This window comes from Carettochelys insculpta, chromosome 13 (genome assembly GCF_033958435.1).
Source record: "Carettochelys insculpta isolate YL-2023 chromosome 13, ASM3395843v1, whole genome shotgun sequence".
Lineage (NCBI taxonomy): Eukaryota > Metazoa > Chordata > Testudines > Carettochelyidae > Carettochelys > Carettochelys insculpta.
In genome coordinates, this window is record NC_134149.1 from 20,169,794 (window position 1) to 20,194,096 (window position 24,303).

Below are 24,303 nucleotides of genomic sequence, written 5' to 3' on the forward strand. Positions count from 1 at the left end.
TCAGAGAGATGTACAGGCTGCACTGTCTGGACAAAGCTGATATGAAATCAGCATTCATTAAGGAATAATTTGGGCCCCTGACTTCCCATTCAGCAATTAATTTCTTCAGCTGAGCATGAATTTGAAAAAATGAGGTAACAAGGAAAAGCTGGACAAATTTACTAGCTGCTCTTAATTGAGAGCAACATGGGCAAATAAAGCGATTCCAAGGGAAACAGAAACCAAGAGCATAACCTGACCATGAGCTGATTAAAAGGTGGCCTGGGAAAGGGATTGCTGGTCAGGAAGAAGATCAAAGGAAAATATGGAGATGAGAGAACAGCACCTCAAAAGTGGCCAAGCCCAAGCCAGTTTAGTTTGTGGTGCAAATTAATAACAACACATTTTATCTTCGTGCCTTGTGCTTGTACAACATCTTTCACCAGAGGGTCTCAAAACACTTAACAAAACAGATTAGTAAGATACCAGCAGCCTGTGAATAGGAAAGCATTATTATCCCAATTATTCAGACCTACAGAAAGCTTATGCAATTTACTCAGGGCACTTCACTTGAAACCGATCCACAGCCAGACCTGGAGCCAGTGACTGCTACCCGTTGGGCCCAACCATCTAGCCAGCTTTCTATCCACCTTAGAGTCAATTTATCCAATCCATACTTACTTAATTTATGGGCAAAAATACTGTGGAAGACTGTAACAAAAGCTTTTTGAAAGTCAAGGTGTATCACATCCATTGACTTCTCCTTGTCCACAGAGCTAGTTACCTCGTCATAGAAGCTAATCGGATTGGTCAGGCATAACTTGCCATTCATAAATCCATGTTGACTACTCGTCATCACTTTCCCCTCTTCCAAATGCTTCAGAATGGATTCCTTGAGGAGCCCCTTCATGATTTTTCCAGGGATTGACGTAAGGTTGACCAGTCTATAGTCCCCTAGGTTGTCTGTCTTTCCCTTTTTTAAAGATGGGCACTACATTTGCTTTTTCCAGTCATCTGGGACCTCTCCTGGTCTCCATGAGTTTTCAAAGATAATGGCCAAAGGGTCTGCAATGACATTTGCCAATTCCCTCAGTACCCTTAGATGCATAAATCCAGATCCATGGATTTGTGTATGTCTAGTTTTTCTAAACAGCCATTAACCCGTTCTTTCCCCACTGAGGACTGCCCACCTTCTTCCCATACTGCATTGCCTAATGCAGTAGTCTGGGAGCTGACTTGTCCATGAAGACAGATACACAAACAAAAAAAAAGCACTGAGTACTTGAGCTTTTTCCACATCACCTGTCACCAGGTTATCTCCCTCATCCAACAATCCACATCCTCCGAGATCAGCCCCTTTTTGTTAACATGTCTGTAAAAACCCTTCTTGTTATCCTTCACATCCCTTGCTAGCTGCAGTTCCAATTGTACTTTTGCCTTCCTGATTGGTCCCTGGCATTCTCCAACAATATATTTATATTCCTAGTTCGTCATCTGTCCAAGTTTCCACTTCTTATATGCACCCTTTGCATTTAAGCTTGCCAAGGGTTTCCCTGGTAAGACAAGCTGGTTGCCTACTATGTTTGCTTTTCTTACTGCACATCGAGATTGTTTGTTCCTGTGCCTTTAATATGCCTTCTTTAAAATATTGCCAGTTCTCCTGAACTCCTTTCCCCTTCATATTAGCTTCCCCAGGGATCCTGCCCACCAGTTTTCTGAGGCAGTCGAAGTCTGCTCTTCTGAAGTCAAGGATCTGTATTTTACTGCTCACCTTCCTTCCTTTTGCCAGGATTCTGAAATCCACCATCTCATGATCACTACATCCCAGGTTGCCACCCACCTTTCTCCTACTAGTTCTTCCCTGTTCGTGAGCAGGAGGTCAAGTGGCACGCGGGCCCTGGTTGATTTCTTCAGCACTTGTAGCAGGAAGTTATCCCCAACATTCTACAAAAACTTCCTGGATTGTCTGTGTGGTGCTGAATTGGTCTCCCAACAAACGTCAAGCCCTGCTACTGTAAATCTGTCTACTCAGGCTAGGAGTCTCACTCCCATCTGCAATGCAGATATACCCGCTGTGCATTGTTTCCACTGCCAGGACTGTCTCGGTATGTCTACCCCACAAAAAAGAGGTGTTCCTATCTCAAGGGAGCTTACACACCTTAACTAACACAGCAGCAGCAACGAAGGCAACGCAATACAGCTTTTAACTTGAGGTAGCAGCTCAAGTTAAAGCTTACACGGCAACCTGGGTTTGAAATAGATTTGTCTTTGGTTGAAGATCCAAGTTAGTAGCTGATTTACCTTCATTGCTAATTAACCTGAAGTAGGTAACCTGAGTTATGAACCCACATGTGTTTCCGGTATAAACATACCTTAAATAGACTCTAGTGTGCGTTAAGAATCTGGCACATTGAATTCAGAGGTAAAACCCGTTTCCTTGCGGGAGAGCAGTTTAAGTCAATGAAAATACCACCCTACTACTCTGGTCTTATTCTGAGTGAGTTTTGTGACCGTTTCTCATCACACATCAGGACTTGCCACTGCCAACTCAATATTGCCAAGGTTCACAAAAGGTTAATTTTAATATTGAAAATCATCAAAGAGCTAGAAGAGAATTTGGCAAACACCTTAAGTATCCTAGTCAAAAGTAGCATGGAATATTTTCACTTCTGCTCATGCAGCAGCCTGCCTGCATCAACAATCTTGTTTATGGCCTTGTGTCTGTTGAGAAAACACACCAGCATCACAATGATCATTGTACCCCTAATTCACTCATCTAAGTCTCAACACAACATCCCTTTTTAAGTTTTGGTATTGTTTGTTTGTTTTCCCTTAAACAAATAGTTCTGATTCATGCACTGGTTTAAAAAACAATTTAAAAGGGGGTTGTAATTAAAAACTGTGCTTCTTAATAACAGCAACAGCCAGAGCAGGTTGGGATTTTTTGTCTTTTCTCTCTCAGTGATTCTTTAAAGGGAGTGAGACAAGTCAGCTCATCCCTAATGGAAATACTGAACTGGACATAAATCTAATATTATAGCATCATCATATTACAGCAAGAGAGCCTACATTCTTCTGACAAACCAGCACACAGGGTTTTTCATGCCACTAATGAGTGGCGTGTTCTCCACAGGACACAAGACGACAAGGGTCATATGCTCGGGCAGGAACCTAGGGTGTGTCTTCACTGAGCGGAAGATGAACACTGCAGACGTCGATCTTCCAGAGTTCAATTTGGCACATCTGGTAGGCACGCGCGAAATCAGACTCACAGGGTATCCTCGTCAACCACAGTCGCAAGGAGTACTTCAGTCAATGGGGGCGCCCTGTGAGTTTGATTTAGCCCATCCCTAGCAGATCATGTACAAAAGCGAATCAGCTGTTGGCTGGAGTAAGAGAAACCAAAGGGAGAGTTTTCCTATGCACCTCCCACAGCGGGGCTACGCCAGAATTCAACATAAGGTACGTTGACTCCAGCCACGCAAGTCTCCTAGCTCGAGTTGCGTAACTTAGGTAGAATTTCTTTTGTGGTGCAGAGCTGCCTGCAGTACGAGTATTTACGCATTTCAGGAAGAGTCAGGGAGAAGGAAATGTCGGAGTGGACAGAGGCAACCAGTGGGGCAATTGCGGGGGGGGGGGGGGAAACAACACTGTGCAAGAGCTCCTGCCCCACTTCTGCTCCACCCATGCCCTTCCCTTTCCCTTCCCCACCCATGCCCCACCCCTTCCCTGCCCATGCCCGCTCTCTCCCCATCCCCTGCTCTGCCCACACTCACCTCTTCCCACAGAAGAGTTATGCCACTTCCAGTGGGTGCGGGAGCATTCCCCTCCCCTGGAGTGGTGCAGCCTAGGGAGAGCGCATTTGGGCCGCACCACTGTGGGAGGGGTGGGACTGCTCCTGTATTCAGTGGAAACTGGGCAGCACTCATGGTGAGTGCAGGGGGGTGATGGGTTGTATATGGCCCCCTTTGCTTACCCCTCACGTCACCTGCATGAGCGAAAGGCTTCTCCTTGGCTGTGCACATAGCCCAGCCAGAGTGGGATGCTTTTCTTTGCTGCTGCTGTTACTAAAGTTATGGTCCCTGTCATGAGTCAAACAGGCGAAGCCAGGCCCTGAGATTAAAAACAAGGCAGAGTGTGAATAGTGAACTCTCAAGGAAAGTACCCTATAAATTTCTCCTCTCTCGGCACTGCAGTCTCCCGGTGCAGACCGCAGTAGGAAATGAAAGCAGGAATAATATCACAGCAATGTCCAAACTGCGGCTCCACAGCCCTACTCATCCCAGTGCTTAAATGCAATGCTATAGGCCAGGTCTGCCAACAGGGTGCGGAGCAAAGGAGACAACTGACCAGGCCCAGTGTTTCAAAGGTGCCTCTGAACGTCCGATAGCCCAGGTATGCGACTGTTGGAAGCTGTCTTAGGTCCCTGCAAAAGCAGGGGACAACGTGTATCAGTCAGATAGTTGGACAATGTGCCCAGCACTCCCCTTTCAGGTTTAGGAGAGTACCCAAGAAAACTCATTGTTTAAGGTACCACTCAGGCTCCATTCCATGTGGATCTGCACTCTGAATGATGCTCTTCACTAACATTACAGGTTTGGGATGTTTTCCAACAAAACATGACAGCCAGGTACAGATCAGCATGGCTGCAGCTGCTCCTCCTCCCATTGGCATTACACCTCCCCAGGCTGATGGGGGAAAAGACGATGATCACAGCCTGGCTCATGGATTACACACAGATACACTTTTCATGAAATCATTGTTATAACCAAAGGCCTGAATGGCCGAACCCCACCCAACCCATCCTCTCTAAGCCACTGTGGCCGTGCTGGATCCTGCCACCCTTCACTGCCCACTCGTTAAATTTTCAAACAAGCCCCTTTGTACTTTCTCCCTCTCTCTTGCTCATGCAGCCTCTACATACCTGCAAACCCAGGCAGAGTTCCCCTCCAAAACTCTCCTTAGAGGTAGAGTGCTCAGACCACACCTACCATGGCAGCCAGCGTCACCTCCTTGTTTCCTGTGCTTCCCGCCTCTCAGTCTGTATCCACCTCCTGTCTCTTGGCTCACACTAGGACACAGTCTCATCCTTCTGTTATTTGTTTGCCCATACTTGCCCTAACCCTTACAAATAAGGGCAGATCCGCACTAGACCCCACAGGCAATCTTAGATTTGCAACTCCAGCTATGAAAACTGCATAGCTGGAATCGACGTACCTAAGATCAATTTATCAGGCTGTCTGCACAAAGCGAGGTCGATGGGATAAACTCTCCTGTCAACTTCCCTTACTCCTCGCAAGAATGAGAAGTACCAGGGCCAACTCTCAAGCCCTGATGATTCAGTTTAGCCCATTCCCACTAAGCACACTAAATCCAACCCCCAGAAGATCAACCTGACCCTTATTTCTATGGGAGGAGATACATTTAGGTCCTGACTGGGTCAATCTTCCAGTAAGTAAAGGCACACCCTAAGGAACAACACAGAGTCTACTTGTATGGTCCTTTCTAATTCCTTTCTATGCATCAGGGTTGATTTCAAGTGTATGGAGCCTGATTCACCACTGTGCCAGTCTACTCCTGCACTTACTTCTAAAGTTATTAGCATTTTTCATTTGTACTGCAATAACACCTAGCGCTCACAGGGCTAGGCACTGTGTGCATCTATAACAAATCAACAGCCCCTTCTCCCACCAGTTTACAATTTACGACAGAGTAAAACTGAGGTACAGCAGTGTTGAATCTGGTTCCATTTTTTTCCAGTGCAACTTTTCCTTTTGTTTGGTTAAAACTTTACTGTTTTATACTTAAATCAAACCAGTGACAGAGCCGGCATCACTTCTCCAATGGACACCACAGCATCTGGTTGCCTTGAGCTGGTGAGGCCCGGGGCTGGGGGAACCCCCACCAGGGCATCTGGTCACTCAGAGCAGGCATGACATGCTTCAGGCAAATGTTACTCAGAAGCAAGGAAGAAAATCCAGGTCATTACACTGTCAGTGAAGTAATATGGGGAAGCTTCTCAGCTGCTCATGGCAGAGTCTTATATACTGCTTTGGCTTCAGCATGAGTGGCTAGAGGGGAGCAGCCATAGGTCTGAGTGGAACATTTGTTGTACAGGTCTGAGTGGAAGATTTTGCCCTGAAAGCAGAACAAGTTCTCAGAAAGAGGGAAGAAAGCATCCAGAGTGATGCTCTAAATCCAGGGCCCACTCGGCAGACAGACTGATATAAGGACATTTGACACAATTTCCACACCGACGCTCACTGCTTTTGCACAACACGAAAGCCGCCCTAGCTGCAACCCCCTCATCTGAAATCTCATGTTAGGCTTTAACAGAAAATTAGAGCACCAGCAACTAGGAGGCAAAAGTTAAGCTGCATAAGATGACGGTCAAGGAAATAATGTTCCTATGGAAAGTGTTCTGGGTTAGCTCTCTGAAAGCTGTCATGGCAAGCATGTATATGGCAAGATCAGCCTTCACACAGAGGGATAGGGTATAGGTGAGCCCTTGTGGCTCTTTCCTTTGATCGCTCACTGTCCACCACCATATGATAACGCAAAGGGAGCTGGTGGTGCGAAGACAACTGTTTTCATCAGGCCATCCTCAAAATGGAGTTTATTACCAATGCTGGTAGGGTATGTGCCTTTATAAACGTGGGCCAAACTATTGCCACTGCCTGTGATACAACAAATGTTCAAGTTCCTGCCTTAATGCCAAATCAGATAGTAAGTCATCTGTCCCTGAGCTCCTTTCACTGACCAATTAGCATCCGGGAGTCCTGAGGGTGGACTGGCCATCAGAAAGCTGGGGGCAAAGGAAGAGAGGTGGTATGTTCTTTGGGACAGCTCCAAGCATGGGGAGAACTGATACCATGATGGCACTGGTGGGTTTGTGCTTTGCCCAGTAATACCGCGCCATCACTTCAGTAGTTACTAGGCTACTCCCCTGACAGCGCCACCACCTGACACCCACCATGTTAAGTCACGTCAGCACCCCACACCAGGGCTTGCTAACACTGTGCGCCACTCATGTCCACACTGCAGTACGGCGCCAGTTGTCGCATGAGCGGGAGGGAGTGTCATTCATGTTGAGGGAACATTTCCAGCAGGTGACAATTACACCTGAGGCAGAAGTATTTTGCTGGGGGCAGGGACAATGCAGGAAGCCCTCTCTCCCAGCCCAGAGACACAGGGAAGGGCCCGTGGGCTGGGGCTGCTGGCAGTCAGGGAAGCCTGCCTGAGAGTTCTGCTGCCTAGGAAAGTGCCTCCCAACCAGTCTGCTCTTGGCACTGCACTCCAACTCCCTCTCCAACCCTCCCACTGGCCTGAATCCTCTCCTGCACTCATACCCGCTCCCAGGCCGTGCACCCCAATCCTTTGCCCCAGGTCACCACCCAAACCCGCTACACCCTCGTCCCCAAGTCGCAGCTCCCTCTCAGACCCTGCAACTGCTCCTACAGCTCTCCGCCGGGTTAGAATCAGTGTTCCTTCCAACTTTCTCCAACCCTGTGCAGAGCAATTATTATGTGCAACCAGGCATGTGTGGCTATGTGCCACCAGCAGAAACACATGCTGCCAGCTGTAGGCACTCAGTTAATCAGCTGGGCAGCTTTAAATATCTCCTGGGTGGCCGCCCAAGCACTCAGCTTAGAGGGAACACTAGTCAGAATCCTCTCCTACAGCCGGACCCCCTCCCAGACCCAGCACTCCAATACGCTACCCAGGTCACCGCCTCTTCCTTCAACAAAATGCCCACTCAGACCCCACAGCTTTTCCTACACCCAGGTTCCCTACCTTGAGCTCCCTTCTGCAACCCCATCCCAGACCCCACACATCCTCCACTTGAGCCCTTGATCACTTACCAAAATCTTGGGAGTGGCTCCCCATCTAAAGTGTATTACCCACCCCCTGCTCTACAAAGACCCTGTAGGGGTGTGAGCACTGAACAGATGAGCTGCAAATGAGGAATTCCACTGCACAATTTGCATCCTGCACCTCTTTTCAAATCCTTCAAGGTGCCGGGGTGTTCAACGCTGGAATGTGTGCCAGCTTCTGATTAAAGGTCATCCGCTAAGTGATACTCCACCACCTACCCTGCTCTTGCCTAATAGGCATCCAGTCAGTAAAGATGGCAAATGTCAGGATTAAAAGCAACATCTTTCCTAAACCATTGCCCTCTGCTCAAAAGCTAGTGGTGGTGGTGGTGATTTGATCAACTCAGGCCCTCTGCTGTCAGATATCCTGCATTACCGAGTCCCACAAAAAATGCCACTGCTAAATGTTGCCATGCAAACACTGAGCTAAAGAAAAGGCTCTCAAACACCGCTCTAGCAAATGTACATCCCCCTGATTCAGGAGACAGATGTACAGGTTTTCGTGGGATTCTATGGCTAATTTGCATTGCCAGAGGAAAGTGCTGGCTTCTCCGCTGGATTGTGTTATTGGCAAAATGCCTCCTTGCACTTTTTTGCTGGCCTTGGAGCTGGCCTTTGAACGAGGTGAGCAATGTGTCGTTTGACGTCCTCTGCGCTGTTGTGCCAACTGCCAGCTTTGTTGATTTAATCAGTTAGCCAAGGCAAACTGCACTGCTATTTGGCTAGTCATTGTTTCACGCAGGACTACATCCAGTTTGTTCGAGGCCTATAGGAAGGAGTGCTACCCAAAATGACTGAAGCATCCACTTTTGTATAAAAGCTCTTACAGCAAGCACAAGCTTAGCTGTTTTGTTCCCTTTCTGATTCTGGTCTATGGGCCCATTCGTCCCTTTTAGCGCTGGGAAACAGGTGCAACAAAATAATGAGCACCTCTGTAGATGTGAATTGGAGAGTCCAGCCAAAGCTTAGCTGTGGAAGTGATCTGAGGTTGCAGGAGGATGAGAAAAAGTCTGCTGCACATGCTCCTGTTCCGATTACCGTTAGATGGCCCAGACATGCTGAGCTGAGCAAGCACAGCAAGGGTGTGCAGCGCAGAGGAGGGCTGCTGGTCCGACTAGCCACGTAGGTTCTCTCAGTCCAGGATACAAGAGGTAGCAAAATAAAGCTCAGTGACACTCCCCAGATTAGTTCTGGGCAAACATGACAAGTGGTGTCTCCAAATATTCTTTTGCGTTTTTACAACAAACTCCCCTTTGGCTGTGTCCCTGCTTATTGGGACCACTCCAGTGAGTGCTTTAGGTTTTGGCAGTGAAGTTTATGGAGATGGTGAAATGTAAATGTTTCAAATTCATAATCATAAGGATGGATAGTGCAACCTGTTTCAAAAGTGACTTTCATTCAATCAGGGTTCAAAATCACCTAATGGGCCCTACAAAGTGCACCCGGTCAAAATAGCTTGTGTGCGTGCATGTGATCATGGGGAAATAACACATCGCATCAGTTATGGGTTGTGTCATATTTGCCCACTTCTAGTTAAGCTCGAAACATTACCTGAGGCCACAACCTTAGCCAGCCCTGATGACAAATGCAGATTGACATGGAGGTGGCCCTCACCGCTGCAACTGTGCACACACCTGTGAAGGCAGCAGATCCTTCCACTCCTCTCCCCCTCTGCCCCCAAGAACACACATTTTAAAGGAGCTGCAGTGCATGCACATCTCCCCAAGGCTTTACCTCACCATGTGCTCCTGCTCCCCCGAGATGTGTGAGCGCGTGCCTGGTGACGAAACAATTTAGGCTTGGTCTACACTAGACCTTATAATCGGCTGCAGCTATGCAATTCTAGCTATGGCAATTCCATAGCTAGAATCGATATATCTGCAGTCAACTGTAAGGTCTGTCCTCATGGAGGAAGGTCGGGGGGAGCTTTTCTCCTGTCGACCTTCCTTACTCCACGCGATAGGAGGAGTACAGGGGGTTGACTGCTAACCACAGAGAAAGCAATTGTGTGTCTTTACCAGACATGTGAAATCGAACTCCAGAATATCGACCCTGAATGGGTCAATCTCCTGGTAAGTATAGGGTAAGCCCTTCATAAACATGCTCACAGCTCCACAGTCCTGTGCCACCACTCAACAGATAGCTCTAGAAAGGATGTGGATGCATTGGAAAGGGTCCAGAGGGAGACAATCAAAATGGTTAGGAGGCTGGACCACATGAACCACAAGAAGGTGAGGGATTGGGGTTTATTTAATTTGCCGAAGAGAAGAGGGTGGGTCAATTTGATAGGAGCCTTCAACTTCCTGAAGGGGGGCCCTAGAGAAGCTCTTCTCAGTAGTGAGAGATGGCAGAACAAGGAGCAATGGTCACAAGTTACAGAGCAGGAGGTCTAGGTTGGATATTAGGAAAATCTATTTCACTAAGAGGGTGGTGAAACAATAGAATGCATTACCTAGAGAGGTGGTGGAACCCCTAGGGGATTTTAAGGCTTGACAAAGTCCAGGCTAGGATGATTTAGTTGGGGCTGATCCTGCTTTGGGCAGGGGCTGGACTTCATGAACTCCTGAGGTCCCTTCCAGCCCGAGGATTCTATGATATACAACCACAACTTTCATCCACCCAGAGATCAGCTTCTGCATTGTGAACAGTAGAGGACATGACTGTATAAAATCTGCTGCAAGAAGTTTAAACCTATGTACGACAGGCAGCTTTGTAACACTGTGATGGCATGGGGGGATAAATGATTCTCCTCTCTCTTTCTGATAGACCTCCGCAGCATGTGATTCCCTCATATAAACTCTCCTTGGGTGTGAGTGGACAGCTTGTGTCAAGAACACAGATTTCTGTGTACCCAATATACCTCACCTTCTGTTTGCTCTAGGCCCTTTTTTCCTGATGCACACGGCACAGGTCAATTAGCCCCGACGTATTTTAACCTAACTGGGGAGGCGAGGGCAGAGCTGTAAGAGAAAGAGGAAAGGTTCCCACAACAAATAAGCTTTTAAACTAAGTGGGGAAGGGGTAAAAAGCTCATCTTGTTCCTCTTTGGTTCCTATCATTGCTAATAGGCTCTCACTGAGTCACGCTGCTTGAGTGTTGAGATTTGCTGTGACAGGATCACTCATAAAAGTTATTAAATCATCACTCAGAGATAGGCCTGACATTTCAATCAGAGGCTTTGCTTTTATTCCACATTGCAGATCTCATTGGTTTGGAACAGGGTTAGATTGCCTCAGCTTCAAAAGTTCGTTAAATTACATTGTTAACATTAAGTGAACTAAGCCACTCTGGCATTTGAATCTCTCTCTCTCTCTTGCCTCTCTGCTTTTTATAACAGCCCCGATCACCATGGTATCGAAGCACCAGACAGAATCAAGGAGTGGAAGCACAAATCTCAGAAGTGTTTGCTTCTCACCCTTCTGCCCTAATTTGCCCAGTGATTAGTATAGTCATGTTCTCAACGGGATTGAGCTGGAATTAAAAGAAAGCCATGGTGCAGCAAACTCCGCCCTTAGACCAAGCCCTAACCACCTGACATGCCCAGAGGAGATGCCACTTCCATTACGTTGTGCAGATCTTTATAATATGATCATCCTTCTCTTTCTTGCGCATTTTGTTCAGCAGCGACATAATTAACAAAGACTGTTTAGATCACTGACATTTGGCTTCACTACTAACACTCCACTGAGACGTGCTGGGGCAGAGCTGTTGGTTCCAGCTGCCTCCAGACCCAGACGCTTTCACAACTTTGCATTCAGACACCACTGAAAAGCTTCTTGGTAGCCGTAAGGCCTGGAAAGAATTATTTGTTCAGAGTGGTTAGAGTCCGGAGAGCAAGGCAGGAGGCTTCCAAGCACCAGCTGATGGAGCCACTGGAAATCAACCCTGTTCTATGCCTCCCTAGTCTAGGTGTGGATTTTCAATATCCCTCTCTCACTAATGGCTTTACCAATATGGCATGTCTTTGACCGGGGTGACCTGTGGGGGCATGAGGGGTCATGGCCTGCCCCCCCCAAACACTATGGAGAAGGAGGGCAAGGGGCTGCCCGGTAGATGGTGGGAACTAATGGGAGTGGGAGCAGATGTCTGCAGCAAGGGTGCAGCCCCGCTTTCCCCACACTCACTGCAGTGGTGGGGGAGGTGGAGCAAGGCAGCCCCAGCTTTCCAGACACGCTGCGCTGGGAGTGGAGGGAGGAACCACCCTGCCCCTCACTGGCGGAGGTGGAGAAACACAGTCGGGAGAACAGAGCAAGCTGGGGTTGAGTTATTCCACTTCTGCCACTGCTGGTGACGGCGGGGAGGCCAGACCACCACTGTCAGCACCTGCACCCAGCCCCAGCTCTGATATTCCCTGGGCCACCTTTGTTGGAGAAAGGGGTGGGGTGAGGAAAGGGCAAGCAGGGAAGAGCAGGGCGGAGGGAGGCATGGTCTGGTGTGGTGGGGTGTTGCTCTGGCCCTGCCCTGGGCAGGGGATCACATAGCTGGTGGACCCCTAGGTAGCTCCTCCCCTTGGCCCTTGTCTTTAATTTCACTCTCCTCAACCATAAGGCTGCGCTCAGGCTGAGCTTTTCCGGTATAGAGTTCCCACTTTCCAGAATGCTCTGCCCTGGCAGGTGACAGTGGCTATCAGGGTGCGTCCAGCTGCAACCTCCCTTTCAAGGACGCTCTCCTTGGACAGCAAGAGTGCCTATGTGCACAGAGCCATGTATGCCCTGGGATGGGGCCCAATGGACTTGCACGACGTAACAGTAAACCAAAATTCTTTTGTAACAAAGGATGAATAAAATGAGGTTCCCAAAAAAAGTGCAAGACCCTGGGTTGGTAATAAGATTCATTACTCATTCACATACCACTAGGGTGGATGTGGATGTAGATTTAGATTTAAAGCTAGAGTGGTTGATGGGAATCTTCCATCAACATTTTGTATTCAAAATAGAGTTCCCCCCCCCCCAAAAAAAAACACTATTACCCTGACTCCCCCAAGCCTTTGCACTGTTTCTAATGGGTGGAAAAAATACAGGTCTGTATTGTAGTTTTAATGAATTCCACAAAATTTTGTATAAATTTGCCTAATAAGGAATTTGTCTAAAAACATTTCCTGGCTCCTGTTCTGTCTCTATTATTACAAACATACTTGCTGACAGGTAAGTTAACAAAAGAATTGTATGATTACATTATTTTGGCAAATGATGCCAGATTTTAAAATATTGAGTACAGAATTTTTTATTTTGGGGTGCTGAATTTCCCAAGGAGTAGCTGGGTAGATTCACCTATTGTACTGTACAGCAAAGACAATTTCCCTTCCTTTGGTAGTCCGAAGAATGGGACACATCCCACTTAATTTGCTTCATCAACTGGTCCTACCAGCAACAGGAAACCTTCCCCCCACCCACTTGCCGTCCCTGCTGTATAAACCCCAGATTCTATTTTTCTACTCCAGTTTCCATCTAAAGAAGGGGGTCCTTCCCACGAAAGCTCACAACCTCATAAATGTGTCCGTTTCTAAGGTTCCACAGGAAAGCTTGTTATTTGTGAAACTACAGACTAACACAGCAACAGACTCACTCAGCTACCTCTCTAATTCAGCTACCCCTGTGAGCCATTTGGTAGTATCCCTTTAAATAGTTTGGGTGCCCTCTAGTGGGCCTCCCTGTTTTATATTGCCGAAGCCATGAGCACCTAACAGAGTACTAATTTCCTTGCAGCTCCGGTAATCTATACATGCTACATCGGGCCATTAATCTATGTCCTTTAGTGGCACTAAATCAGAGAGAAGCAGCTTTGTTTCTTGGAACTGCTCATTCTCTCCCTCTACTGGGAAAACCTTTCGTCTTACCAGACCCATGTCAATGGGAGCCCATTCCCAAGCCAGACCTTATTCTAAAGCACTTCCATAATGCTATGCAGCTGGGTCTGGCATTCAGGTGATTCAGCTCATCTCAAGGCAGCTCCCTTCGGTGCTGGGAGTTCTGATTTTATGAAACAACACACAAATGTATTTTGCATTAGCAGAAGCAGCAGGGCTCAAAGGAGGCTGAAGGTCCCATCTGTTCAGAAAAGCGACTGCTGAATAAGTGCCTCAGCATGGGCTGCAGTTTAAATATATTTTTCTATGCTGTCAAGCTAAATGGTGCTGGGGTTAAGGAAGCTCGCCCCCGACAGCACTCAAGTACTAGTAATTTTAAAACGAAAAGCCAACAACCTTGGGAGGAGCCACCGCCAGAAAGCACAGCAGATGCCATCAATGGGTGAGGGCAGGGGGACAGGCATATTTTGCAGGGATTCTGAATAATACTGAGATAGGCACATTCCCAACCCTTGGCTAGACATAGGCAAACAGGAAGGCCTCCTTCCCTCCCACCCCAGAGACTGAAGGGTAAGTCAGAGGGAAAGCTGGGTTAAAAAAAGAAAAAAAAAAAAAAAAGGATGAAAGGAAAAAATTCCAGGGTGGTTTGAAGTTTTTAAAAAGGAACTAAATAGTTGGGGGCTTGACTCATTCCCCCTCCCCCTTTTCTTTTCATTCCCATTTTTTCTGCGGAAAAAAAAGAAAGGTGGGCTAAAGGTTAAAACCCCCAAGCTGTTTTTGGCCAAAAGGCCATTTTCCAAGGACATCAGTTTGTGTATGCGTGTTTTGTTTTTACTTATTAGGAAAAGGATGAGCAGCTCCCAGCAGGAGCATTCACAGGCTTTTGAACTCAGCGAGTGGGGTTGGAAAGCTGCACATGGGATCTCACAAAGGGGCATGGCCATTTCATGCCAGTCTTTCGTGCATGCAGGCCGACATCCTGCCTTACACAATCATAATACGTAACACTTCAGCAGAAGATGAAAGATGCATGCAGCCAATGGTGTGTGTTTATATGGGCAGACAGTGTGTCTTTGGGATTCAGTCTATACACAATCACCTGACACCCTGAAGCATGATCCCTCTCTTATCTTGTATTCTGCAAATGCTGTTGAAAGACACCAATTATCCATCTCATGACTGAAATCTACCATAGTGCCCTAATGTAAAGTGATCCTACCTATCTCACTTCTACTCCAGGAGGGATTGTTTTGTTGGATGGGCAAAATCATTCCACTAATTAAATGCAAGGTAATTACATAATGTGCTTTGAGGCTCATGGAAGGTGCTATGTAACCCGTAAGAACTGCATTCTGCTACAAAACATGGGCAGAATAGCTAGAATCACAGACTGACAAACCAGTAGGACTACCTGAAAAATTTCCATCAAAACTGGTGGACAGAAAACAGGTGATACTTTTCAGGTAAAGTTCCTGCTTTCCACAAAAAATTTCAACTTTCTGCAAAAACGAAGAGATGAAAACAAAAATAATTTCTTCAAAAAACTGAAAAGGTTTGTTTGCAATGTTGCTGCAATGATTATGGGTTACTGGGCTGGACTACACCACGCAGGATGGTTCAGCAAGCACATGATACACAGTGCAGCCTCCTATGCCACCCCTGGAGAGGCAGCCCCCGCCTCTCCCGAGCCACACTGCTTTGGGGGCTAACTATTTACCTGCTTCCCCCCCGCCCAAGCTAAGGGCCAGGCTCCGTGTTTGCACACTCTCCAGGCCAGCCAGGACCTGGGTGCTTACCCTGCTGGCCAGCAGTCCCGTAAAGGGAACAAGATTCCCGCGGAGACAGCCACCGGCCCCAAGGTTGGCCATACGCAGACTGGGAAAAGGCGCAGAGGCCCTCACTGCCTAGAGGGGGTGCCCACCGCTGGCTGAGACTGTTACCTAGGCACAGAGTGGAAGCTGACGGCATCTCCACTGTACAGGTGCTGTAGGGACTGGTGCAGTCCCCAGTGCAGCCTGACAGAACTTGTCCCCCACCCCGCCCCACAGTGGCCAGTATGCACCACCGCAGGGTACAGAATCGAAAAGGTGCACCTATACTCTGGCCACAATTCTTACTTCTATTTACCTTCTTCCCCCATCGCTGTCCATCTCTGCTCCATCCCCTCTCCTCTGCCACCCCAGCACAGAATGTCCCACATGCTGCTGCAAACAATATGGCAAAGCTGCAAGCTCTCAGTGGAAAATTATGATTTGCTAAGTATCATAATCCTGTTTCTATGCACTTATCAGCTATGTCTGAAATCATGATTATTGGCTCAGTACGTCTTTTGCAATTGTTTTTGTGCCTGAATGACATCTCACAGATATCAGAGGGGTAGCCATGTTAGACTGTATCTGCAAAAAAACAAGAAGTCCTGTGGCACCTTATTGACTACCCGATATTTTGGAGCATAAACTTTCATGGGCAAAGACCCACTTTGTCAGATGCGTGCCTCATGTCTGTGAGATGTCTCATGCATCTGATGAAGCGGGTCTTTGCCCACAAAAACTTATGCTCCAAAGTAGCTGGTAATCTATAAGGTGCCACAGGACTTCTTGATCTCAGAGATAAATTGGCATTGGGCTAGACTATTGATGAATCCTTAAGGTCACCCAGCTCTAATGATGGGTCTTTAACGAAACCTCCCATCCAGACATCCAGGCCACCTTGTAAGTGAGCAAATCATGTAAGCATATGACCTGAGATGCCATCTTCTCCCAGTAACTTTCCATACACTTGTGATTGTGCACTATACCTTGGGACAGTATCTGTCCATGCAACATGGCCTGTGGGCTTTGTTTGGGATAGTAAGTTTTCATGCACATGGCAGAGGATATAAAAAGGCACCTGAGGCATCTCCACTGTCTTCATTTCTTTGGACTGGTGTCATGAATGACCGCATCTTAAGGCTTAAGCAAGCAGCCAGGTGACCCAATTGGAAGAAATAGACAGAAGAATTTTTTGAACTGAAGCAGTTATCTGCCGAGGGAATCTTTTGTGTGACTGAAGGAAAGAGACGCAGATGTTTAAGCCTGAGCAGGCTTAAGGAATTCAGTACCCAGGCCTCAAGGAGATCTGGGCATATAGATATGTAAGTAAAAAGGAAATGTTTGGTCAGATGCAGTCAGGTTATTTTTTATTTTCGGTTTGATGTGGGACATTGCAGACTGGCTGAGGTACTTCCCTGGTACAGTGTATCAGAGGTACTTCTCTAGACTTTAATCTACCCCTTTTAAAAAAAAAAAGTTGTTCTGTAACAACTAGCAACCACATATGCTTTATCACCTTTATTTTTAAGGCTGTGATTTGATTCGTGTGTCCTAGAGAAGGGTCTGTGTATATGCATGACTAAGACTGAAAGGTCAGTTATCAGATTGCAGCTTAATGTCTTCCTCTTTATTTTTAAAATTGCTCCTAAGAGAGGTTTAAGAGCTTGGGATTGCCCCACAGGGAGGCATTCCAAGTGTCGTCTTGGATTTTAAAGAGAAGTTTCTCACTTGGATGGTGGCAGCTACCTCCCAGGATCAGGGACTCTGTGGCCTTGGAAAGGTTTTAAGCAGAAGCCTATAGAGGCAAGGTATTTTTAAAGTCTCTGCAGGCTCACACCTTCTGCACTCTGTGTCAGAGTGAGGAACAGTCTTGACAACTAGATTCCAACAAGGAAGCTTGAACACAAGGACTAATGACACCCCTCCCGCCACATGTGTGTGCGTGATTCCAGGGATTCTTTTGCAAACCATCAGTTTATTCCACCATTGCTACACACCTGATACAAGGACTTTGCACTCACTGGTATGCAGATGATCAATTCACCATTTATATTTCTCTTTGTCCACCAGTCCCTTATGTTAACTAGAGCTTTAATAATGAAAGAAAATGTGATACTGGGTAAGATCTAAGGCTGTGGCCATACTAACCCCCTCCTTTTGGAGGGGCATGGTAATGAGACACTTTGGCAGATGATAATGAGGCGCTGCAATGAATATGCAGCACTTCATCATCACAATGGCAGCCGCACACACTTCAGAGGTGCCAGTTTCAAAACCCACACCACCCATTTCGAAATGACCCCCTGATTTCGAAAGCCCCATCTTCCCGAAACCAAGGGCGAAGATGGCGCTTTCGAAATCGGGGGGTTGTTTCGAAAGGCGCCCAGCTACCCGGGTGGCATGTGTTCCAAAACTGGCCCTTTCAAAATGCGTGCAGCTGCCATTATGTTAATGAAGCACTGCATATTCATAGCAGCACCTCATTAGCATCTGCCGAAGTGACTTATTACCATACCTGCCTCCCAAAGGAGCGGGTAGTGTGGCCACAGTCCAAGAGTAATACTGGCCTGGGCATAAGTGTCAGATCCTTTGGGATTAGAAAGAACCTTACCTATGATGAAGTGGGTTTTCAGTAACCCCTCTCTATATTAGGCTTGCTTGTCTGGGTGTGAACCAAGGGGTGGAATGCCTAAAGGAGACAGTGTTTGGCTTTTAGTTAGCCAACGTAGTACTGCAGAAGCTCTTTCACTACTGGCTTAGTTTGAAAAGGGTTGTTGCCCTATTTCTTACAGTTCGCCTTGAATGCAGCATTTCAGTGAGGCCAGCATCCGGTCATACCCTGCACTCACAGCTGTTAGAGTCTGCTCCATGCCTTAGCATGGGGGCTTCTTGCACTCTGGTGTTCCCAGGACACCTTACGTACCTTTGCACTAGCCAGCAGGCATAAAGGGACCACAGTGCATTTAGGAAATAGCTGTGCCCAGTAACTCTGGTGAATCTGGATGAACACAGAATGAAAAGTATTGCACATGTTCTTTCAACTCTAGCCAGCCAGTTTATCCCACTGGTGTTCGTTCTCTCTCTACAGACAGCCTAAAGGTTAAAAAAAAACAACCTTAGAAATAAATACACTTCTCTAAGCAGCTGCGCTGGGTGAGCAACTGCCTGAAACAAAGTCAGGATGTAACTGGGTTACCATTTGCTGACCTGAAAAGCCCTGTATGGCCCAGGAAGGGACAAGAGGTTGTGAGTGAAAGGTCAAGAAAGGCACAGAATGTGCCAGGCCCCAAATGCAAGTCCAAGTCCAGTAGCTACATGAATCTAGGGTCAGAGGCCCAAAGACGGAGGAGCGTCTTAAATTCATGAGAATTCTCTTCCCGGCATATTGGTGTCCAATAAGCCAGAGATTTAAGTGCTTGAGTCCTTTCCATAGGAACCAGGTGCCTAGCTCCCCCTTTGAAAATCCCAGAATAAAATTATTTAAACATCTTTCTAGTTCAGTGAGCAATGGGAAAAGTCCCTGGTTTTATCTTCAGACTGAGCAGATGTCACCTTGGAATTGTGAAACACTTTGGAGCTGCAAAACACCTTTTTTTTAAAAAAAAGTAGGGGGGACAAGAACCCACTTTCACTCTTCCCCCAAGTATCACTTCAAGAGAAGCTTCTCCACCGAGGGGCTCAGATTACATGCTGATGAGTGCAGTACACAGGCTTAACCAGAACAGAATGTGTATCTGCCATTGATGAGAAACCAGCAGCACCGCTGAAAGCAGCGGACAGCCAGCTTAATGCTATTTTATGGCTTAATTTGATCAAGAAAAAATAAAGCTGTGGGCTAGAGTTTATAAGAGAGTTGCTTTGATTGTCTGTAATTGGACTCGGCCCATTCATCATAAGCCTCGCACCCCCGTGAGAGCAATACACTGGAGCCCTGATTGGTTGCTATCTCAGAGGAGTCAGCAGTAGAGAGAGCTCTGCCAGAAAGAAGCTGTCTTCTCCTCCTTCCCCAACCCTCCCCTTGTGTTTGATGTAGGCAGAGCATTGTACTCAAGGGAGTTGAGGCAGTTTACTGTCAGGAGCAGTTTTCCATAGTGCTGCTCCTGCTGAAAGAGGCTTAGGAGAATGTTATCCCTTCAAGATGCATTCTCCATCCCCTTCAAAGACAAAGCAAGGCATAAACGAAAGGCTTTACTTCAGTATTTCTTGATCAAATCACCCCACCAGGCCCTGATATAACTTTTCCCATGCTTTCGAGTCCCACTGAAATTCCCGGGATTTCATGTACAGTACGTCAGCTGCTTTGTAGAATCAAAGGTAGCAGGGTGCCTGTCTGCATTAGAAAGGAATGAGATGTCTCTACAGTACTGAACGACTCAGGAGGATAACAGGGCCGTATAGACGATCAAATCAGTACAGGCTGAACCTTGAATCCAGCGCGCACACGTGCGCCCGCCCGCCCACACACACACACCCAGAGCACACAAATGCCATAATCTGGCATGACTTTAGTCAGCCAGACAACCACCTATCATGGGTGTGACCAAGTCTCCTGTGATCCCCTAAAGTTTGTTTCCAGACACCAGTCCCAGCTGTCAGTGTTCCATGCAGTTATTTAGCTGTAATTTACCCCGAAACTTCTTTTAAGAGCCCAGTAAGCAGTGGAAGTGTTAGTAACATGCTAGATGTCATTCACCTCCCATCATCTGGCAAATTTTCTTGTCTGATATCAGTCAAGTCCTGAGGGTGCTGGACGAGAGAGATTCAAGTGGTAGTTGTTGTGAGCCAGCACCCAAACTGAGTCTAAGCCAATCAGGCTTCTGTCTTTTTTTTTTTTTTTTTGATTGGAGATACACATCTTCTAAAGCTGGAAGGGACCTCGGGAGGTCATCTAGTCCAGTCTCCTGCCCTCTTGGCAGGACCAAGCACCATCCCAGACATCTATTTGCCCCAATCCCTTAATGGCCTCCTCAAGGATTGAACTCACAACCCTGGGTTTAGCAGGCCAATGCTCAAACCACACTGGGGAAGGTGGGTTCAGTTTGGATTAATTAAAAGCTAAACCATCTCTGTGATTTTGATTCCTGATCAGATGCCAAAGCTGGGACTCTCCTGGAAGTCTAGGTTCAGGTGCAGCCCAGAAGTAAGGAAACTTTAAGATCAGCAAACCCGAAAACCTCATGAGATCAGCAGGTCTCACAACATTCCACCACTGGGGGGTCTGAAATCCCATGAGAACTTTTCAAAAGGTTTTAACACCTTATCCCCAATGCCTGAGTCAGCTCCAAACCCAAATATTCTCTTCAGACCAAACCTAAACTAGATTCAAAACCAAATCACTTCTACAAAGGAGCAGAAGTTGATACCATTGGGGCGCTGCTTATTGGCCTTCATGGAATGAGTTTGTAGTTTCAGTCCAGTACCTATTAGATGAATGTCCATATTATGGAAAGGGCCTCCACAGTTGGCACTAATTGCCCTCATTGTCAACGGTCCCCAGGAGCAAGTGGGCCATGAACACTCATCTCCTCTGTCCCTAAAAGAGGTGGTCTTTTCAGGACAGTCGAAGTGTCTCTGCTCTAGGAACAGGTGCAAATTTCTTTGCCAAATTGCTGCCTGCTCCGTATCTGCCCTGCAGATAAACAGAGGGCTTCATTCTGTCAGATCACAAGCATGTTGCTAAAAAAATACTAAAAGACTCAAAAAGGGAATATATAATATTACAGTGTTTGCTACTTAATGTTTATGTATTGTGCACAAATTTGAAGCTACAGGGATACAGATCTACTAGTACATCAGAGAATTATCCCTGCACTGGAGGGAGGCAGGAGGAATCACATCTGCCTCGCTTGCTCTCTCTCTCTCTCTGTCTGTACAGGACCTAGCCCATGAGGGCACCATCCCTGATAAAGTGGCCCAGATAAACTTTTTAGCCACACTTTACTCACTCACAATCAGAGGCACCAGTCAAAGAAAACTCATTAGCAGCAGAGCCCAGGGTAGCTCACAACTTGTCAACAAAAGAAAATGAAAATCCCCCAAGCAGCAGAATGCAGAGGTATTATATGACCCATGATGCTGACGTCCAGTGAGGCCGATTGCCTGCAGGCCTGGGAGCAAAGTGGGAGAGGGGCCCAGCTCCCTGCCCTTGGAACGGGTGTGGCAAGGGCAGAAGGGGTGGGGCTCAGGGCATTCAGTCCTGCCCCTTACACACCCTCAGAGCTGTGCAGGGAGCAGCACCACAGTGCTCCTGGACCCAGAGCAACTGCTCCCTTTTGCACTCCCCGTCAATGAGCCTGCTGACAGCAGTCCCAACAGCAGACCCTACTTGGCCAGCACAGGTGCTGGCTGAGATGAGTAACAGTGTTATCATCGACTCTGGACTCATAAGGTGCTTAGCTGTCAAGAAGAGATGTAAAAACCCACTAGGGGTTCTGCTTTGCAGAGCTGCCTTACCTAACAAACTGTTTGGGGGCATTCCCACGTCTGCTGTATTTCTGGACTGTTCCATCCTAAGGGATACAGTGCACAGCCTGAGCTTATCAACAGCCCTGTAGAAAGAGAGAGAGAGAATGACAAGTCCCACAGAAGGTTTGAAAAACCACATAAAACACCACCACTCTGAGGTCACCACAACAGGATCCCTAGAAACTCAGTCTTTCAGGCTACATGTTTTGCTTTGTTCATCAGAAAATAGATATTTCCAAAAACATTAACAGAGGAGGGAGAATTGATGCAGTAAAAACAAATGTGGTTTGAAAGCAAAGCTGGTGTTCAAAGATAGCAAGATCTCCCACTGCTAAACACTGAGCCCATGTCCGCATTGTGTGACAGGATCCCTATTTCTTCAGTGCACCAGTCCTCTGCTCAGGCCACAGTCCCACAACACAGGGCCCTGTTGCCCCTGCAAGGGTAGGGACTTTGGTCCCAAGGCCCAAAAGGCAGCAGGTAAAAGCCGCCTGGTTTGATCAGGTTCTGTGCCCAGTCCCCTCAGCCTTTAGCTGAGCTCTCAGGTTACCTGCAGGAGCTGCTCACCTCCTCCGCTCTCTCCAGTGGTAACATCAGACAGCTGCACCGTTATCTATGTCTCCCACCTCCCCCTATGCCCCCTACATACACCCAAATTAGTCACCACCCTTGTACCAACCCCTTCAATCCCACTGACTGAAGGGAGTACAGAGTTCAGCACCTGGGAGTAGAGAGAGTCTAGCACCTGACAGGATGGAGCCCAGTGTTTGTAAACACAGTTGAAAAGTGATCTGTGGTGCTGGGGGAGTGGGGCAGGGAGATGCGTGTGTGTTACTCACGAGCATCCTTTACTAATAGGCTGTAGGCAGCTCTTCAAAGCGTTATCCCAGAAGAAAGAGGATTCAAAGCAACTTTGCCTCATTAAACCAGTGAGGCCAACGACAGCCCTAGCATGAGCTCTGAAACCCACTTGAGGTCTTAGAAACGTTTGGAGCCCAGTGTATTTCATTCACCTCCTATGCCCCCTGCTTGTACTGGGGGAAGGTTTTTAAAAGGCAGCCTCCAGTGGGACCAGCTGGCCCTAATTAATGTAGGGCAGTCTCCTCGCCAGCTGCTCTCATTCTGCCTGGTTGCCAGGGCTGTTTCGAGCTGCTTTTTCTCTTGTAAGTTGCTCCCCTCCTATATTTGCTTTAAAAATATCACTGATGACATTCCTGCAAGTCAGCTCCTTCACCAGAATATTCACAGCCCACCAAACGCAAAAGGGGCAGCTGCCCAGCTGTCACATTTATTTGAAACTTAAATCAGTTAGTGGAACTTTTTTTTTCCTCCTCAGATACTATCAAAGCCTGAAAACTACAGCCTTAAAATACTGACCTCTGAATGTAAGTCAGAGCAGAGACTAACCGTGTGAACCCTAGTGCTGTCTGGGCTGAGAAGCAAATGCATATTATACTGGCAGTCAGCCATAGCTCTGGAGAGCATCTCCAAATAATATACATGTGCAGCCACACCCCCATGCACAATCCTTTTACAGAAGTAAAAGGCAGGAGCCCAAATATGCATTTTGTGGACTGGTAACTGACAGCTAATCCCATTTTACTTGGTGAAAAGGGCTAAGAGAAGCCCTTAAGGACATAGTCTTAAAAATGAAGTACAGCAGTAAGTAAATTAGCCTGCCGTACATTTGCACATTTCCACATTTCCCGTTACATTTTATGAGAAGGGGGAATTGATGAGGTTTCCCTGGTGATGTTGCTTTCTGATGTTACTCAGTGAAAACTCTAAGGCAACACCTGACAAATAGACAAGGCAGCAGAGCCAGCCCAGCGGGGCCCAAACAGTGGGTGAGGCCAAAGGCAGCACACTGACAGGAGGGCCCGGCCCATGGAAGCTATAGTCAATTGGAGTGTGAGACCCTGAAGGTGCAGGGCCCAAGATGTCCACCTTCCTTACCTAGCCCAAAGGCTGGGCCTGCAAGGACTATGTAAAATCCACAAGGTGAACACTGGCTGCTTGTGCAATAATTAGCCAGGCTAACTGCCCAATACAGACAGTGAATCTAAACAGAATGGCACATATTATTTCCTTGCCTGCAAACCCTTCTGTGAAATACTGAAGCAGCACTTCCATGCTAGCTACAAAGGTCTCTGAAGGGCAGCAGAATGTGAGATGGTTGGAGGGGTGTTGGAACCAAGGTTAAGGTGTCAGGAGAAGGCAGGCCAGCAGGAATCTCTCTCACTGGGAACAGGAGGAAATCTGGGCCTCCAGGAGGCAGCCTCACAGTGGAAGAAGTACAAGGATCCTATGAGTGTAGTGCAATGGTGGACTTCAGCTAGCAATGATATGTGTATTAATTGTCCCTTGC

The 24,303-nt window shown here is 47.3% G+C and overlaps 1 protein-coding gene across 1 annotated transcript in view; it reads right to left on the reverse strand.

The window, feature by feature from the left end:
• Positions 1-4,497: 4,497 nt before the first annotated feature.
• The window catches only part of LHFPL1 (LHFPL tetraspan subfamily member 1), a 29,186-nt gene continuing 9,380 nt past the window's right edge, over positions 4,498-24,303 (reverse strand). Inside the window, 5 exon segments of the mRNA XM_075007851.1 lie at positions 4,498-4,658; positions 10,291-10,325; positions 14,840-14,845; positions 16,583-16,603; positions 21,952-22,018. Of these exon segments, the coding sequence (XP_074863952.1) occupies positions 4,498-4,658; positions 10,291-10,325; positions 14,840-14,845; positions 16,583-16,603; positions 21,952-22,018 (290 nt within the window).